The sequence below is a fragment of the Symphalangus syndactylus genome, chromosome 11, assembly GCF_028878055.3.
Source record: "Symphalangus syndactylus isolate Jambi chromosome 11, NHGRI_mSymSyn1-v2.1_pri, whole genome shotgun sequence".
In the NCBI taxonomy this organism is placed as follows: Eukaryota; Metazoa; Chordata; class Mammalia; order Primates; family Hylobatidae; genus Symphalangus; species Symphalangus syndactylus.
This window is the reverse complement of record NC_072433.2, coordinates 54,268,467-54,286,592: the sequence shown is the minus strand read 5'-3', so window position 1 is coordinate 54,286,592 and position 18,126 is coordinate 54,268,467. Positions and strand designations below refer to the sequence as shown.

The window sequence follows — 18,126 nt, the reverse complement described above, 5'->3', positions numbered from 1 at the left end:
GAGGCAGCTGAGATGCTCAAACTGGCCCAGTCCCAGAAAGGTGGGGAAGGCCAAGGCCAAGAACACCTGGGGTTACCACCTCCTGGACCCCTTTGCCCATCACCTCTCTACACATCTTCAACTCCTGCATCCTTCACACATCTGGATTCCAAGTCCCACTGTAGCTCCATCATCGTGGTGAGACATGGGGTATGTGCAGAGAGGAAGGAAGTGGCTCCCTTTGTTAGCAGGGGTGATGAAGGTTTTGATGAACTGATTAAAAAACAGTTCCCAGGATGTAATCTCAGCACTCTGGGAGGCGGAGGAGGGAGGACAGCTTGAGTCAAGGAGCTCTAGACCAGCCTGGGCAACAGAGGGACATGCCCCTCTACCATCTCTACAAAACATAAAAAAATTAGCCAGACATGATGGTACAATCCTGTAGTCCCAGCTACTGGGGAGGCTGAGGTGGGAGGATTGCATGAGCCCAGAAGATCAAGACTGCAGTGAGCTGTGATCACACCACTACACTCCAGCCTGAGCAACACAGCAAAACCCTGTTTCTTTTTTTTTTTTTTTTTTTTTTTTTTGAGACAGAGTCTCGCTCTGTCGCCCAGGCTGTAGTGTAGTGGCGCCATCTCGGCTCACTGCAAGCTCCGCCTCCCGGGTTCTTGCCATTCTCCTGCCTCAGCCCCCTGAGTAGCTGGGACTACAGGCACCCACTACCGCGCCTGGATTTTTAGTAGAGACGGGATTTCCCCGTGTTAGCCAGGATAGTTTCGATCTCCTGACCTCGTGATCCGCCCGCCTCTGCCTCCCCAACTGCTGGGATTACAGGCGTGAGCCACTGCGCCGGGGCCAACCCTGTTTCAAAAAAAGAAAAAGAAAAAAGTTCTCATGGTTTAAGTAGACCAGAAGCCATGATGGGATTGGGAGTGGGTGAAGCCATCCATTTTCCAGCTCAGACAATGGATTCATAAAAGGACTCCAGGTCTTTGGACACCACTGCCCGAGAGATTTTCCTTAAGAATCCTGGCCAAGGAACTCCACTGCTCAAAATCCTTCAAGAACTCCCCAGTAACTCAGAGTCAAGTCTGAATTCTGGCCTGACCGCCAAAGCCTCCCTCAGCTGACCTCATCACCGCATCTCTCACTCTTCCAAACATCCTTGGCTCTCTACTCACATTGAGCTTTTCCTTTTTCTGAATCAGTTAGACTCTTCCCCATCCTTCAAGTGTTTCTTTCCAAAGACTCTGCCTCTATGCGATCTCTCCACCTACCCTAGGCAAGGTCATTGTCCCTCCTTCAGATTCCCAGCACCTGGCTGGCGTGGTGGCTCACGCCTGTAATCCCAGCACTTTGGGAGGGCGAGGTGGGTGGATCACTTGAGGCCAGGAGTTCAAGACCAGCCTGGCCAACATGGCGAGACCCTGTCTAGCAAAAATACAAAAATTAGCCAGGCGTGGTGGTGCGTGCCTTTAATTCCAGCTACTTGGGAATCTGAGGCAAGAGAATTGCTTGAGCCCAGGAGGTGGAGATTGCAGTGAGCCAAGATTGCACCGCTACACTCCATCTTGGGCAACAGAGCAAGACCCTATCTCAAACAAACGAACAAACAAATCTACCTCAGGACGGCTGCAGTGGCTCATACCTGTAATCCCAGCACTTTGGGAGCCTGAGTTGGGCAGATCACGAGGTCAAGAGATTGAGACCATCTTGGCCAACGTGGTGAAACCCCATCTCTACTAAAAATACAAAAAATTAGCTGGGCCTGGTGCCATGTGCCTGTAGTCCCAGCTACTCAGGAGGCTAAAGCAGGAGAATTGCTTGAACCCAGGAGGTGGAGGTTGCAGTGAGCCAAGATCGCGCCACTGCACTCCAACCTGGTGACAGAGCAAGACTCTGTCTCAAAAAACAAAAAACAAACAAACAAAAATGCTACTTAATACCATCAAGGGACTGTTAAGAATCTGGAAAGGGTGGCTGGGTGCGGTGGCTCATGCCTGTAATTCCAGCACTTTGGGAGGACGGGGCAGGCGGATCACTTGAGGTCAGGAGTTCGAGACCAGCCTGGCCAACATGGTGAAAACCCTGTCTCTACTAAGAATACAAAAATTAGCCAGGCATGGTGGTGCATGCCTGTAATCACAGCTACTAGGGAGGCTGAGGCAGGAGAACTGCTAGAACCTGAGAGGCATAGGTTGCAGTGCGCCAAGATCCTGCCACTGCACTCCAGCCTGGGCGACAGGGCGAGACTCCATCTCAAAAAAATAAATAAATAGGCCGGGCGCCGTGGCTCATGCCTGTAATCCCAGCACTTTGGGAGGCCGAGTCAGGCGGATCACCCGTGGTCAGGAGTTCGAGACCAGCCTGACCAACATGGAGAAACCCTGGCTCTACTAAAAATACAAAATTAGCAGGGCGTGGTGGCGCATGCCTGTAATCCCAGCTACACGGCAGCTGAAGCAGGAGAATCACTTGAACCTGGGAGGCGAAGGTTGCGGTGAGCTGAGATCGTGCCATTGCACTCCAATCTGGGCGACAAGAGCAAAACTCTTTCTCTAATAATAATAATAATATAAATAAATAAATAAGCAAGGGGCAGGGATCATGTTACCTCTCAGCACTCCACCACCGGCCTTCCTCCTGCATCTCTCACCAGGCTGAGCATCTCTATGGTCTTAGTTAAAATTCTGAAATCAGCTGGGCATGGTGGTTCACGCCTGTAATCCCAGGACTTGGGGAGGCCAAGGCAGGCAGATCAGGAGGTCAGGAGATCGAGACCATCCTGGCCAACATGGTGAAACCCCGTCTCTACTAAAAATACAAAAATTAGTTGGGTGTGGTGGCATGTGCCTGTAATCCCAGCTACTTGGGAGGCTGAGGCACAAGAATCACTTGAACCCAGGAGGCGCAGGTTGCAGTGAGCCAAGATCGCACCATTGCACTCCAGCCTGGCGACAGAGCAAGACTCTGTCTCAAAAAAAAGGGAAAAAAATATTCTGAACTCCTCTCACCCTCATTCCCCACAAGTGTTTCCAGTGAGTTTCCAATTCCCACCTATCCTTCAGAAAAATTGGTTCCGTTTTCTCCACACTCTCCATACCATTAACCTGCTTTGGGTTCAGACCCTGATCAACTCTTCTCTGAGTTATTCAACAGCCTTTGACAGAATAACATGTTTAAAGGAAAAAAAAAAAAAAGGTTGGGCGTGGTGGCTCATGCCTGTAATCCCAGTGCTTTGGGAGGCTGAGGTGGGAGGATTGCTTGAGGCTAGGAGTTCAAGACCAGTCTGGTCAACATAGCAAGACCCGATCTGTATTAAAAAAATAAATAAAAAAGTGGATAACATGTAGGCCAGGCAGTGGCTCATGTCTGTAATCCCAGCACTTTGGGAGGCCAAGGTGGGAGGATCACTTGAGGCCAGGATTTTGAGACCAGCCTGAGCAACACAGTGAGATCCTGTCTTTACAAATTTAAAAAAAAAAAAAATTAGCTGGGCATCGTGGTGCACAATTGTTGTTGTCCCAGCTAGTTGGGAGGTTGAGGCGGGAGGATCACTTGAGCCCAGGAATTTGAGGCTGCAATGAGTCATTGTGGTGTCACTACACTTTAGCATGGGTGACAGAGTGTGACCCTGTCTCAAAAAAAATACAAAGTTTAAGATGACATATATTTATCTATTTATTGTACAACCAACACATGGTCTCATAGAAAAATTATAAAATGCAATTGAAATATAAACATTTAAATGTGGGCCGGGAGTGGTGGCTCATGCCTGTAATCCCAGCACTTTGGGAGGCCGAGGCAGGAGGATGGCTTAAGCTCAGGAATTCGAGACCAGCCTGGGGAACATGGTGAAACCCCATGTCTACAAAAAATACAAAAATTATCTGGGCATGGTGGCATGCACCTGTGGTCCCAGCTACTCAGAAGGCTGAGGTGGGAGGATCGTCCAGTCTGTGTGACAGAGCCAGACCCTACCTCAAAAAAAAATTTTTTTTAATGTGATATCACCATTTTTTTTTTTTTTGAGACGGAGTTTCGCTCTTGTAGTTTCGCTCTTGTTGTCCAAGCTGGAGTGCAATGGTGTGATCTCGGCTCACCGCAACCTCTGCCTCCCGGGTTCAAGCGATTTTCCTGCCTCAGCCTCCGGAGTGGCTTGGATTACAGGCATGTGCCACCACGCCCACGTAATTTTTGTATTTTTAGTAGAGATGGGGTTCCACCACGTTGGTCAGACTGGTCTCGAACTCCCGGCATTCCAAAGTGCTGGGATTACAGGTGTGAGCCACCGCACCTGGCCTTTCTTTTTTTTTTTTGAGACAGAGTCTTTTTTTTTTTTTGAGACGGAGTCTCCTCTGTCGCCCAGGCTGGAGTGCAGTGGCGCGATCTCGGCTCACTGCGAGCTCCGCCTCCTGGGTTCACGCCATTCTCCTGCCTCAGCCTCTCCGAGTAGCTGGGACTACAGGCGCCCGCCACCACGCCCGGCTAATTTTTTTTTGTATTTTTTCTATAGAGACGGGGTTTCACAGTGGTCTCGATCTCCTGACCTCGTGATCCGCCCGCCTCGGCCTCCCAAAGTGCTGGGATTACAAGCGTGAGCCACCGCGCCCGGCCAAGACAGAGTCTTGCTCTGTTGCCCAGGCTGGAGTGCAGTGGCGCGATCTTGGCTCACTGCAAGCTCCGCCTCCTGGGTTCATGCCATTCTCCTGCCTCAGCCTCCTGAGTAGCTGGGACTACAGGTGCCCACCACCACGCCCGGCTAATTTTTTTGTATTTTTAGTAGAGACGGGGTTTCACTGTGTTAGCCAAGATGGTCTCAATTTCTTGACCTCGTGATCCACCCGCCTCGGCCTCCCGAAGTGCTGGGATTACAGGCATGAGCCACTGCGCCTGGCCTTTTTTTTTTTTTTTTTTTTTAGACAGTGTTTCGGCGGGGCGTCATGGCTCACTCCTGTAATCCCAGCACTTTGGGAGGCCGAGGCGGGCGGTTCATCTGAGGTCAGGAGTTCAAGACCAGCCTGGTCAACATGTTGAAATCCTGTCTCTATTAAAAATACAAAAATTAGCCAGGCATGGTGGCGCATGCCTGTAATCCCAGCTACTCGGGAGGCTGAGGCAGGAGGAGAATCACTTGAACCCGGGAGGCGGAGGTTGCAGTGAGTGGAGATCGCACCATCGCACTCCAGCCTGGGGGGCAAGAGTAAGACTTCGTCTCCAAAACAAAACAAAAAAAAGACAGTTTTGCTCTTGTCACCCAGGCTGGAGTACAATGGCGCGATCTCAGCTCACCGCAACCTCCACCTCCCGGGTTCAAGCGATTCTTCTGCCTCAGCCTCCCAACTAGCTGGGATTACAGGTGCCTGGCACCATACCTGACTAATTTTTGTATTTTTAGTAGAGACAGGGTTTCACCATGTTGTCCAGACTGATCTCGAACTTCTGACCTCAGGTGCTCTGCCCATCTTGGCCTCCCAATCACTATCTTTCTATAACCCAATTTTAGTATTTATCCTTCTTGTACGCCTATATATATGTATACACACTGTTTATATTTATAAAAATAGGGTCACATTGTAACTTTGGAAACATGCTTTTGTCACTTCATGTGTTCTCTACATCTTTTTTTTTTTTTTCGAGAGGGAGTTTTGCTCTTGTTGCCCAGGCTAGAGTGCAATGGCACGATCTTGGCTCACCACAACCTCCGCCTCCTGGGTTCAAGCGATTCTCCTACCTCAGCCTCCCAAGTAGCTGGGATTGATTACAGGCATGCACCACCACGCTTGGCTAATTTTTTTTTGTATTTTTAGTAGAGATGGGGTTTCTCAATGTTGGTCAGGCTGGTCTCGAATTCCCAATCTCAGGTGATCCACCCACCTCAGCCTCCCAAAGTGCTGGGATTACAGGTGTGAGCCACCGCGCCAGGCCTGTTCTCTACATCTTTCTATGATACATGCACATGTACATTATCTGTTTTCGTTTTAGTTTTTGTGTTTGTTTTAGCTGGGACTACAGGTGTGCACCACTACACCCAGTTAAGCTTTTTGATTTTTAGTAAAGACAAGATCTTGCTATGTTGCCCTGGCTGGTCTTGAACTCCTGAACTCACACAATCCTCCCTTCTTGGTCTCCCAAAGTCCTGGGATTACAGCTGCTGCACCTGGCACAGGAAGTTATATATTTTAAGCATTTGTACATATTAATGCCAGGCCAGGTGCAGTGGCAACAGAGCGAGACCCTGTCTCAAAAAAGCAACCACAGTCCGGGCGCAGTGGCTCACGCCTGTAATCCCAGCACTTTGGGAGATCAACGTGGGTGGATCACCTGAGGTCAGGAGTTCAAGACCAGCCTGGCCAACATGGCGACACCTCATCTCTACTAAAAAAAATACAAAAATTAGCCAGGCGTGGTGCCACACACCTGTAATCTCAGCTACTCAGGAGGCTGAGGCAGAAGAATTGCTTGAACTCGGGAGGCAGAGGTTGCAGTGAGCCGAGACTGCGCCACTGCACTCCAGCCTGGGCGACAGAGTAAGACTCTATCTCAAAAGAAAATTAAAAATAAAAATAAATTAAATTAAAAACAAAAACAACAACAACAAAAAGAAAACAACCCCTCACAAAAGGCTCTTGAGGCCGGGCATGGTGCCTCACGCCTGTAATCCCGGCACTTTGGGAAGCTGAGGGAGGTGTATCATGAGATCAGAAGTTCGAGACTAGCCTGGCCAACAAAGTGAAACTCCATCTCTACTAAAAATACAAAAATTGGCCGGGCGCGGTGGTTCATGCCTGTAATCCCAGCACTTTGGGAGACTGAGGCGGGCGGATCACGAGGTCAGGAGATCAAGATCATCCTGGCTGACATGGTGAAACCCGTCTCTACTAAAAATACAAAAAGTTAGCTGGGCATGGTGGTGGGCGCCTGTAGTCCCAGCTACTCGGGAGGCTGAGGCAGGAGAATGGCATGAACCCAGGAGGTGTAGCTTGCAGTGAGCCAAGATTGTGCCACTGCACCCCAGCCTAGGCAACAGAGCGAGACTCCATCTCAAAAAATAATAATAATAATAATACAAAAATTAGCTGGGCATGGTGGTGCGCACCTGTAACCCCAGCTACTTGGGAGGCTGAGGCAGGAGAATTGCTTCAACCCGGGAGGCGGTGGTTGTGGTGAGCCAAGATCGTGCCACTGCACTCCAACCTGGGCAACAGAGTGAGACTCTGTCTCAAAAAAAAAAAAAAAAAAAGACTCTTGCTTGGTCATTGTGTTAAATGTAGTGTTTATATGAATTAACAGTGACACCATAGTCCATTTACGTGCTTATTAGTTCCAACTAATTATGGCAAATCATTCACATGATATTTGGGGCTTGTTTGCTTCGACAAAGGAAGGCAGTACCTTGAGTTTCATATAGGGCAGTGTGTAGTGGACAGCTCTCTTCCCATTTAGTAATTATTTAGTAATTTGGACTAATTCTTCTTTTTTTTTTTTTTTTAGAAACAGGGTCTTGTTCTGTTGCCCAGGCTGGAATGTAGTAGTGCTATCATAGCTTATTGCAGCCTTGAACACCTGGGCTCACTTCTGCCTCCCAAGTAGCTGGGACTATAGCTTTGCACCACCATCCCTGGCTAATTATTTTTTCTTTTTAGAGATGGGGTCACTATGTTGGCCAGGCTGGTCCCAAACTCCTGACCTCAAATGATTCTCCTGCCTCGGCCTCCCAAAGCACTGGGATTCCAGGTGTGAGCCATTATGCCCAGCCTGGATTAGTTCTTCTTCATCTTGCCATCATGTCTTCATAGTTACCTCTTCCCCTCCCCCTTGCATCCCTGGAGGGACTTCTATATCTTTAGACATGGATTCAAGTTCAGATCTAATAACTATAGGATTTGTCCTCTCAAAGTCAGAGTTAGGCAGCTCTGCAAATGAATATGGCAGGCATGCTGACGATTTATACCCTCTTCTATTTCCCAGCACAAATGCCCAGTGCCTGATGGATACCCAGGAAATGTTTGTGGAACAAATGAATAAACTTACATTTTTTTTTTTTTTTTTTGAGTCGGAGTCTCTCTCTGTCGCCCAGGCTGGAGTGCAGTGGTGCGATCTGGACTCACTGCAACATCCCCTCCCAGGTTCACGTGATTCTCCTGCCTCAGCCTCCTGAGTAGCTGGGACTATAGGTGCCTGCCACCATGCCCAGCTAATTTTTTGTATTTTTAGTAGAGATGGGGTTTCTTTTTTTTTTTTTTTGAGATGGAGTCTTGCTCTGTCGCCCAGGCTGGAGTGCAGTGGTGTGATCTCGGCTTGCTGCAAGCTCCGCCTCCTGGGTTCATGCCATTCTCCTGCCTCAGCCTCCTAAGTAGCTGGGACTACAGGCGCCCGCCATCACCCCCAGCTAATTTTTTTTAAAATATTTTTAGTAGAGACGGGGTTTCACCATGTTAGCCAGGATGGTCTCGATCTCCTGACCTCATGATCAGCCCACCTCAGCCTCCCAAAGTGCTGGGATTACAGGCGTGAGCCACTGCGCCCGGCCACAGATGGGGTTTCAACGTGCTAGCCAGGATGGTCTCGATCTCCTGACCTCGTGATCTGCCCACCTTGACCTCCCAAAGTGCTGGGATTACAGCTGCCCGGCCGAATAAACTTACATTCTATCTTCATCTTTCACTGCTTTCCTAATATGTAAACTCACGACACATTAAAACAGAACTATTCTCTATTTTCCTCTCTGAAGATAGGTTATAATCCATAGTCATCTTTGGATCTCAAGCTTCTAGCATACATTAGGTTTTCTTTTATTTTTATTTTTTGAGATGGAGTCTCACTCTGTCGCCCAGGCTGGAGTGCAGTGATCTCTGCTCACTGCAACCTCTGCCTCCAGGTTCAAATGATTCTCCTGCCTCAGCCTCCTGAGTAGCTAGGATTACAGGTGAGCGCCACCACGCCCAGCTAATTTTTTAAATTTTAGTAGAGACGGGGTTTCACCATGTTGGTCAGGCTGGTCTCAAACCCCTGACCTCATGATCCGCCCGCCTCAGCCTACCAAAGTGCTGGGATTACAGGCGTGAGCCACCGCTCCTGGCGTTTTTTTTCTTTTCTTTTCTTTTTTCTTTTTTTTTTTTTTAAACAGAGTTTTGTTCTGTTGCCCAGAATGAAATGCAGTAGTGTGATCTCAGCTCACTGCAACCTCCAGCTCCCGAGTTCAAGCGATTCTCCTGCCTCAGCCTCCCAAGTAGCTAGGATTACAGGCGTGTACCACCACACCTGGCTAATTTTTGTATTTTTTTTTTTTTTGAGATGGAGTCTTGCTCTGTCACCCAGGTTGGAGTGCAGTGGCGTGATCTTGGCTCACTGCAAGCTCCGCCTCCCGGGTTCACGCCATTCTCCTGCCTCAGCCTCTCCGAGTAGCTGGGACTACAGGCGCCCGCCACCACGCCCGGCTAATTTTTTGTATTTTTAGTAGAGACGGGGTTTCACCGTGGTCTCGATCTCCTGACCTCATGATCTGCCCACCTCAGCCTCCCAAAGTGCTGGGATTACAAGCGTGAGCCACTGCGCCCGGCCATTTTTGTATTTTTTAGTAGAGATGGGGTTTCACCATGTTGGGCAAACTGGTCTCGAACTCCTGACCTCAGGTGATTCACCTGCCTCAGCCTCCCAAAGTGTGGGGATTATAGGCGTGAGCCACTGATTCCAGCCTAAGGTTTTCTTTCCTTTTCTTTCTCTTTTTTTTTTTGGCCGGGCGGGGGTGGGATAGGGTCTTGCTCTGTCACCCAGGCTAGAGTGCACTGGCATGATCTCAGCTCCCTGCAACTTTCACCTCCCGGGCCCAAGTGATCCTCTCACCTCAGCCTCCCAAGTAGCTGGGACTACAGGTGTGTACCACCACTCCCAGCTAACTTTTTTGTATCTTTTTATTTGTTTTATTTTATTTTTTCCTGAGGCGGAGTCTCGCTCTGTTGCCCAGGCTGGAGCGCAGTGGCGCGATCTCGGCTCACTGGAAGTTCTGCCTCCCAGGTTCACACCATTCTCTTGCCTCAGCCTCCTGAGTATCTGAGACTACAGGCGCCCACCACAACACTCATCTAATTTTTTTGTATTTTTAGTAGAGACGGGGTTTCACCATGTTAGCCAGGATGGTCTTGATCTCCTGACCTTGTGATCCGCCTACCTCGGCATCCCAAAGTGCTGGGATTACAGGAGTAAGCCACCGCCTCCGGCCCTGTATCTTTTTAGAGACGGGGTTTCGCCATGTTGGCCAGGCTGGTCTCAAACTGCTGGACTCAAGAGACCTGCCCACCTCAGCCTCCCAAGGTGTTGGGATTACAGGTGTGAGCCACCATGTCTGGCCCATATTAGGTTTTCAGGTGGTGTGTGGCCCACTGTTCATTCAGCCCCCACTGCCTGGAGTTGTTCATTCAGCCCCCACTCCAGGCAGAGTCTGGACTTTGCTGAAATCAAACCAATTAGAGTAATAGCTGATACTTTTGCTAAGTGCTTTTACACATATTCGTCCTCAACCATCAAAGTTAGCTGTTATCATCCCTGTTTTACAGTTTGGGAAACAAGCTTAAGTAACTTCCCTAAAGTCAAGTAGCAATTAAGTGACAAGGCCAAGAACCATACTCTGCATAAATGGCTTTAAAGACAGTATCTGCAGCCACTGAACTCTACAGAAGGTATCTCTCTGTGCTACACTCCTATAAAATTTTGTCCATACAGTCAATATAGAACCTGTCACACCATCTGACAACTCCATATCCTATTGGGCCAAGAGCTTCCTGAAGAGTTTATTTCCAGGGCCTAGGACAGTGTTTAGGTATTAGCTGGTGATCAGTAGGTATGTGTTGATTTGTGGTCCCTGTTTCTGTCAGTGTTAACATCCATGCATGCCAGGCACACAGAGATTCATTACTACAAACTAGAACCCTTCCTGTTCTCCCACACTATTGTGAATTGGTCCATATAACTCTTTTTTTTTTTTCTTGAGACGAAGTCTCGCTCTTGTCCCCCAGGCTGGAGTGCAATGGCGCAATCTCAGCTCACTGCAAACTCCGCCTCCAGGGTTCAAGTGATTCTCCTGCCTCAGCCTCCCGAGTAGCTGGGATTACAGGCGCCTGCCACCACGCCCTGCTAATTTTTGTATTTTTAGTAGAGATGGGGTTTCACCATGTTGGCCAGGCTGGTCTGGAACTCCTGACCTCAAGTGATCTGCCTGCCTCGGGCTCCCAAAGTGTGGGATTATAGGTGTGAGGCATCACACCCGGTCTTTTTAATTTAATTAATTAATTACTTTTTTTGAGAGGGAGTCTGTCTCTGTCGCCCAGGCTGGAATGCAGTGGTGTGATCTCGGCTCTTTGCAACCTCCGCCTCCTAGGTTCAAGTGATACTCCTGCCTCAGCCTCCTGAGTAGCTGGGATTACAGGCCCGTGCCACCACGCCCTGCTAAGTTTTGTATTTTTAGTAGAGACGGGGTTTCACCATGTTGGCCAGACTGGTACCAAACTCCTGACCTCATATGATTCACCTGCCTCGGCCTCCCAAAGTGTTGAGATTACAGGTGTGAGCCACTGCACCTGGCCGGGTCCATATAACTACCTTAAGTCTTTCTTTCTCTTTTTTTTTTAGATGGGGTCTCACTCTATTGCCCAGGCTGAAGGGCAGTGTCACAAATATGGTTTACTGCAGCCTCAACCTCCTAGGCTCAGGTGCTCCTCCTGCCTCAGTCTCCAGCGTAGCCATGACCACAGATATGTGCTACCATGCACTGCCAAATTTTTGTTTTTTTGTAGAGACAAGGTCCACTTTTTTGCCTAGGCTGGTTTTGAACTACTGGCCTCAAGTGATCCTCCCACCTTGGCCTCCCAAAGTGCTGGGATTACAGGCATGAGCCACTGGGCCCAGCCCACTCTCTCTCTCTTTTTTTTTTTTTTTAGGGACAGGGTCTCGTTCTGTTGCCCAGCATGGAGTACAGTGGCACGATCATGGCTCACTGCATCTTGAATGCCCAGGTTCAGGGAATCCTCCCAGCTGGGATTACAGGGGCAGGCCACCAGGCCCAGCTAAATTCTCTAATTTCAGTGATTTGTGTACTTGCTCCTTTGGACTGGTAGCTCTCCAAGGACAAATCTTGCAGGTGTTTCAACTCTTTATCCCCAACTCTTGGCTTAGCACTAAGATGCTAATAAATGTGAATTAATACATAAACCAGTTACCCCCACCATCATTGGCAGAGGGGCTGAAGACACCTCCAGACACTCTCTCCACCCCAAAACCAAGCACGCCCAAAGGGCGGATACTGGGATCTTGCTCCTAGGGCCTGGCAACCTGGAAACACAGCTCCAGCCAGGGCCCCACCAGGATGGGAAACAGGGCTTGTTCTTCAGCCTCTCCCTGAGCCTGGCCTCTGTAGGGCTGCCGACCTATCCGGAGTCGTTCTGGCCGCCTCTTTCTTTGTGTCTCTTTCTCTTTGTCTCTGCCCGTTTCGCTGACTGTCGTCTTTTGTTCCTCTGCTCCTGGGCCTGTTCCTCTCCAGGCTCCCAGCCTCTTCTTACTGCTCCTCGGACTCTGCGTCAATGACTTTATCTCTTATCCGTTTCTACGTCTCTTTGTCTCTAGCGGCCAATCTTTGGCTCCCCGTATTTTTGGTCAGCTGCTGTCCCTCGGTCTCTCTCTGCCCTTGCGTCCTCTGTGACTCAGGGCTCTGATGTGAGTCTCTGGCTCAGGGTCTTTGTTCCGGGCCCCAGGTCTGATTCCATCTCTCCAGCAGCGTTTACCTGGTGTCTGCCTCTAGCCTCTGCTCCTGCCTCGGTCTCCCCAGCCCAGCCCCCATTCCACCCCCACCCCCACCCCGGGCCCTCGGCCTCTCGGACCAGCCCCGCTTTGTTTCCCATGTCTCGGCGCCCCGCCCCGCCCCGTCTGGGGTCTCCGCCGCCCTTTGTCTGCCTCGGTCTCTCCCCCACCCCTTTCCCCGGGTCCGTCTTTGGATCCCTCTTTCTTTGTCTCTCGCAGGCTGGAGTGGCTGGCGCTGTCGGCCGGCCCGGGAGGTCGGCGCGGGTGGCCGGAGACACACAGCCACAATTACGAAGAGCCTCGGGCCTCATCACCCAGCTGCAGCCCAGGAGGCACACGGTTAATACCACCGAGTTCGGGCCGCCGGCCTTGGCTTAGAGTAGCCCCTGAGCCGCACGCTGCCGCCCGCCGGCCACAGAGCTCCAGCCGACGCGGGCGACCCCCACAGGCGCACAGCTCCTCCAAGGTCCTAGAGCGGCTCCGTGCGCCCCGCGCTTCCGCTTCCCGTCCCCGCCCCCGGCGGCCGCCCCCGGGACGCCTGGGTCCGAGCCCCCTCCCGGATTGGCGCGGAGCCTGCATCCCGGAGCCGCTGGCGGCTCGGGCGCCTGCACCCCGCTGAGGAGCTCCGGAGGGCGCCGGGGTGGCGGAGCCGGAGGCGGCCGGCAAGGTGAGAGCGGCGGCTGCGCTCCGGGAGGAGCAGCAGGTGCAGGGGCGGCTGGCGGCGTGGGCGGGGGGGCACCGGGAGCCGCGCCCGTACCTGGGACCCGACGCCGCCCGGTGCCTGCGCTGGCCGGCAGAGGGCAGCGGCAGGGCGCCGCGGGCCACACATGGCTGTGTGACCGCGGGATGCTGTCTGTCCCCTTGCTCAGGGCAGCGTGCCGGCGATGGAGCGCGCGGTAGAGCCTTGGGGCCCGGATCTCCACGGCCCGGAGGAGAGGGAGCCACTGAGAGGCGCCCGCACAGGTGAGGGCCTTGGCCGTGCGCCGCCACGGACAGGTAACGGCCGGTGGGGACTGCGATGCTTGGCTGTGGCCGGCCGAGATCCAGGAAGATCGGACGTGAGCTGTGCCTCTGGGGAGATGGGGGGGGGAGCAAACCCCGAGGGAGGGAGCGGAGCTTTCGGAGCACCTACCGTGCGCCAGGCCGGGAGGGGCTCTTCACGGCCTCTGTCCCCTCCCTCACGGCCTTCCTCGTCCTCACTGCCTCTGCCCTACTTCAGGCTTCATTCTGTTTTATTCTGGCAATTGCAGTAGCCTCCTCTCTGCCCCTTTCTCTCCACTGATGCATTCTGCCGCCAGATTGATCTAAGTCGAGATATAATCCTGTGTCTTTTCTGGAAAACCTTTCCTATCGTCCCCCTGTCTCCTAATTAAAAGCCTTAGCTAGTGTCCAATCCAAACCGTGCGTGCTCAGGCTAGTCCCAACATCCTTTGACACCTTATCTTCCATTCCACTCCATTATTTTCTCTTCGCTCTGCCGTAATGCCGGTTCCTATTTCCTTATCTACTGTCTCTCTTGTGACAACATAGTTATTCTGAACCCACAATTATAACCATTGATATTTCATCTTATCTCTCCTCCCACCCTAAGCTTCTTGAGGAAGGGATGTGTGCCTGGGTCCTCTCAGGTACACACAGGATAACTGATGTAACAAATTACCGAATGGGCTAATACAATAAGATACAATAATAATAGCAAATACCAGGTTTTCCAAATAGACAATATAATGTAGGGATTAACATGGGCTTGAGTGTCAGACAGACCTTAGTTAGACACCAGGCTTTGCTACTTTTTTTTTTTTTTTGGCAACAGGGTCTCACTGTGTCACCCAGGCTAGAGTGGCACAATCACAGCTCACTGCAGTCTCCACCTCCTGGGCTCAAGTGATCCTCCTACCTCAGCCTCCCAGTAGCTGGGACCATGGGTGTGCACCACCATGCCCAGCTAATTTTTGTATTTTTTTAATAAAGATGGGGTCTCACCATGTTGCCCAGGCTGGTTTCTAACTCCTGGGCTTAAGTGATCCACCCACCTCGGCCTCCCAAAGTGCTAGGATTACTGGTGTGAGCCACCTTGCTGGCCTGGCTTTGCTACTTTCTAACCTTTATAACCTCCAGCAAAAGGACTTAAATTCTCTGAGTCTTTCCATGCCTGTAATATGGGAATAGTCATAGTTTTATAGTATTGTTTGCAAGCATTTAATACTAATGCTGAGTTCGGTGAATGACATACATTAAGGGCACAGTAAAAAGTTTTTATTGAGAGGCACAGATAGTAAGTGCACCAGAGGTTGAGAGGACAGAGAGAATGGGGTTCCTGTGACCACAGATTGTCAAGGGAGTCTTCCTGGAGAGGTTGCTGTCAAAGATAAGTATTGAGCCAAAGGGGAGGGTCTACAACTTCCTTTTCTTTCCTCAGGTCTAGGGAGTGAGAACGTGATTTCTCAGCCGAATGAGTTTGAACATACCCCACAGGAAGATGACTTGGGGTTCAAGGAAGAAGAAGATTTGGCTCCAGATCATGAAGTAGGAAATGCCTCTCTCAAACCTGAAGGCATCCACAACTGGGATGACTTATGGGTCCAGAGAGAGGGTCTAGGAAAGCCTCAGCCTCGGGACAGAGGCCCCCAGCTCCTGGGTGAACCACGCTGGGGCCAGGCTAGTAGTGATCGGGCCGCTGTGTGTGGTGAGTGTGGCAAGAGCTTCAGGCAGATGTCAGATCTGGTGAAACACCAGCGGACCCACACTGGGGAGAAACCCTACAAGTGTGGGGTCTGTGGCAAGGGCTTTGGGGATAGCTCTGCCCGGATCAAACACCAGCGGACTCATAGTGGGGAGAAGCCCTACAGAGCCCGGCCACCAGCCCAGGGTCCCCCAAAGATTCCTCGGTCCCGGATCCCTGCTGGTGAGCGCCCCACTATCTGTGGTGAATGTGGCAAGAGCTTCCGGCAGAGTTCTGACCTGGTGAAACACCAGCGGACACACACTGGTGAGAAGCCCTACAAGTGTGGCATATGTGGCAAGGGCTTTGGCGACAGTTCCGCCCGCATCAAGCACCAGCGGACACACCGTGGGGAGCAGCCCCCCCGACCAGTGATGTCCCGACGGCAGCCATCTCGGGCAGCCACAGCACCTACCCAGGGACCGAAGGCCCAGGACAAGCCATATATCTGCACTGATTGCGGCAAGAGGTTTGTGCTCAGCTGCAGCCTCCTGAGTCACCAGCGCAGTCACTTGGGGCCCAAGCCCTTTGGCTGTGATGTGTGTGGAAAGGAGTTTGCCCGGGGATCCGACCTGGTGAAGCACCTGCGGGTGCACACGGGTGAGAAGCCCTACCTCTGCCCAGAGTGCGGCAAGGGTTTCGCAGACAGCTCCGCCCGAGTCAAACACCTCCGCACCCACAGTGGTGAGAGGCCCCATGCCTGCCCGGAATGCGACCGTACCTTCAGCCTCAGCTCCACCCTTCTTCGCCACCGCCTCACTCACATGGAGCCCCAGGACTTCAGCTTCCCAGGCTATCCCCTACCCGCTCTGATCCCCAGCCCACCCCCACCTCTGGGCACCAGCCCCCCGCTGACGCCTCGAAGTCCCTCACACTCAGGTGAGCCTTTTGGCCTGCCTGGCTTGGAGCCAGAGCCTGGGGGCCCACAGGCTGGGGAGCCACCCCCACCACTGGCGGGAGACAAGCCCCACAAGTGCCCTGAGTGTGGCAAGGGCTTCCGCCGAAGCTCTGACCTGGTGAAACACCATCGTGTGCACACAGGGGAGAAACCCTACCTCTGTCCTGAATGCGGCAAGGGTTTTGCTGACAGCTCAGCCCGAGTCAAGCACCTCCGCACCCACCGTGGTGAACGGGCCCCGCCACCACCACCATCCACTCTCCTGCGGCCACATAACCCACCTGGCCCAGTACCCATGGCCCCTCGACCCCGAGTTCGGGCCCAGCCTTCTGGACCCAGCCAGCCCCACGTGTGTGGCTTCTGTGGGAAGGAGTTCCCCCGGAGCTCAGATCTGGTCAAACACAGGCGCACACACACGGGGGAGAAGCCATACAAGTGTGCAGAATGTGGCAAGGGTTTTGGTGACAGTTCTGCCCGCATCAAGCACCAGCGTGGGCACCTGGTCCTGAGGCCCTTTGGGATAGGAGATGGTAGGGCAAGGCCCCTCAAGCAGGAGGCACCAACAGGACTGGAATGACGTGGTCCAGGGAGGATGGAGGCCCAGGAGACCAAAGGGAGGGGCTCTGCTGCTTAGCAGAGAAGAAAGGGCCTGGGAGGTGGTGGGAGGGAGAAGGAAGGGAAGAAAGGGGAGGAAGAATAGATAGAAATAGGGATTGGAGACAGTAACCTTGAAGCTCAGGAAACTGTCCTGGCTGGGCTTGGTCAGGACCTTGCCAGGACGGGCTGTACCTCTGGCTTCTAGAAGACTGCCTAGCACACAGTAGGCATTCAATATTTGTTGAATAAATAAACTGGCTTTCACCTGAGGACTCAAAGAACCCTAAATTCCTGCTGCCTCATCTGTTAAGAACTGACACTTTCCCCTTGCTGGGCAGGTAGTACACACCTGTAATCCCAGCACTTTGGGAGGCTGAGGTGGGAGAATCACTTGAGCCCAAAAGTTTGAGGCTGCAGTGAGCTGATTGCACCACTGATGCCTCCCAACCTTGCACTGGGAGACCAATGCCTGAACCAGGGTTTGTTTACCTTCTGAGCTGCAGTGATGGGGCTTCTGGAATTTAAGGTAACGGGATGAGGCAGGGGTATCTTGATCATCTGGATGGGGCAAATGCTGCTGTGTGGCATGGTTGTACCCACCCCTATGGAGGGGCACTCTTGGACAGAGCCCAGACCTTTGTGCCCTGGAGGGAGCCAACCCACCCTGACACGGAGACACTGGCAGAATAGACCAGAGACAGAAGGTGCTCTCATGGTATCCAGCCTGGATGCCAAGCCCAAGTCCTGGTGGATAGCAGAGGCCAGCTGTTTGGGAAAAGGGCAGGACGCTCTGAGGCCTGGCAGCCACATTTCCATGTGTCTCTTTACCAATAAACGGCTTCTCGTCTGAGGCTTGGACTGTGTGTGTGTGTACACAGAGGCATGAAAAAGGAGGAGAGGGGTCTCTGCGGGCAAAACTCAAACTGTAAATTTTGTGTGGTTCCCTTGCTCTCTGAGCCCGTTAAATAAAGAGGTTGTCTAGGCGTAGTCAGCGGCTTTCTAGCTCCGACGTCTGGTTCAAAAACGGCCGCCAGCTCCATCAGCCGATGCCCCAGGCCTGAGGTCTGGCTGCCCGCAGGCACCACCTACGCCACAGCATCCAGCGCAACCCTTAAAAGGAAAACCGCGCGGCGCT

The 18,126-nt window shown here is 52.1% G+C and overlaps 1 protein-coding gene across 1 annotated transcript; it reads left to right on the top strand.

The window, feature by feature from the left end:
- Nucleotides 1–49: 49 nt before the first annotated feature.
- On the top strand, nucleotides 50–17,841 carry ZNF48 (zinc finger protein 48). The gene is made up of 4 exons (XM_055298829.2): nucleotides 50–177; nucleotides 12,994–13,441; nucleotides 13,644–13,737; nucleotides 15,194–17,841. Exons 3-4 carry the CDS (start codon nucleotides 13,659–13,661, stop codon nucleotides 16,969–16,971), a joined length of 1,857 nt encoding a protein of 618 aa, XP_055154804.1. The 5' UTR covers nucleotides 50–177; nucleotides 12,994–13,441; nucleotides 13,644–13,658; the 3' UTR covers nucleotides 16,972–17,841.
- The last annotated feature ends 285 nt before the right edge of the window (nucleotides 17,842–18,126 follow it).

What these genes read in the sequence shown, in the direction of transcription:
- ZNF48 (XM_055298829.2), top strand. Translation starts at nt 13,659, where the DNA reads ATGGAGCGCGCGGTAGAGCCTTGGGGCCCGGATCTCCACGGCCCGGAG. An exon ending in ACTGAGAGGCGCCCGCACAG is followed by an intron (nt 13,738 to 15,193) that starts GTGAGGGCCTTG and finishes TTCTTTCCTCAG; the next exon opens with GTCTAGGGAGTGAGAACGTG.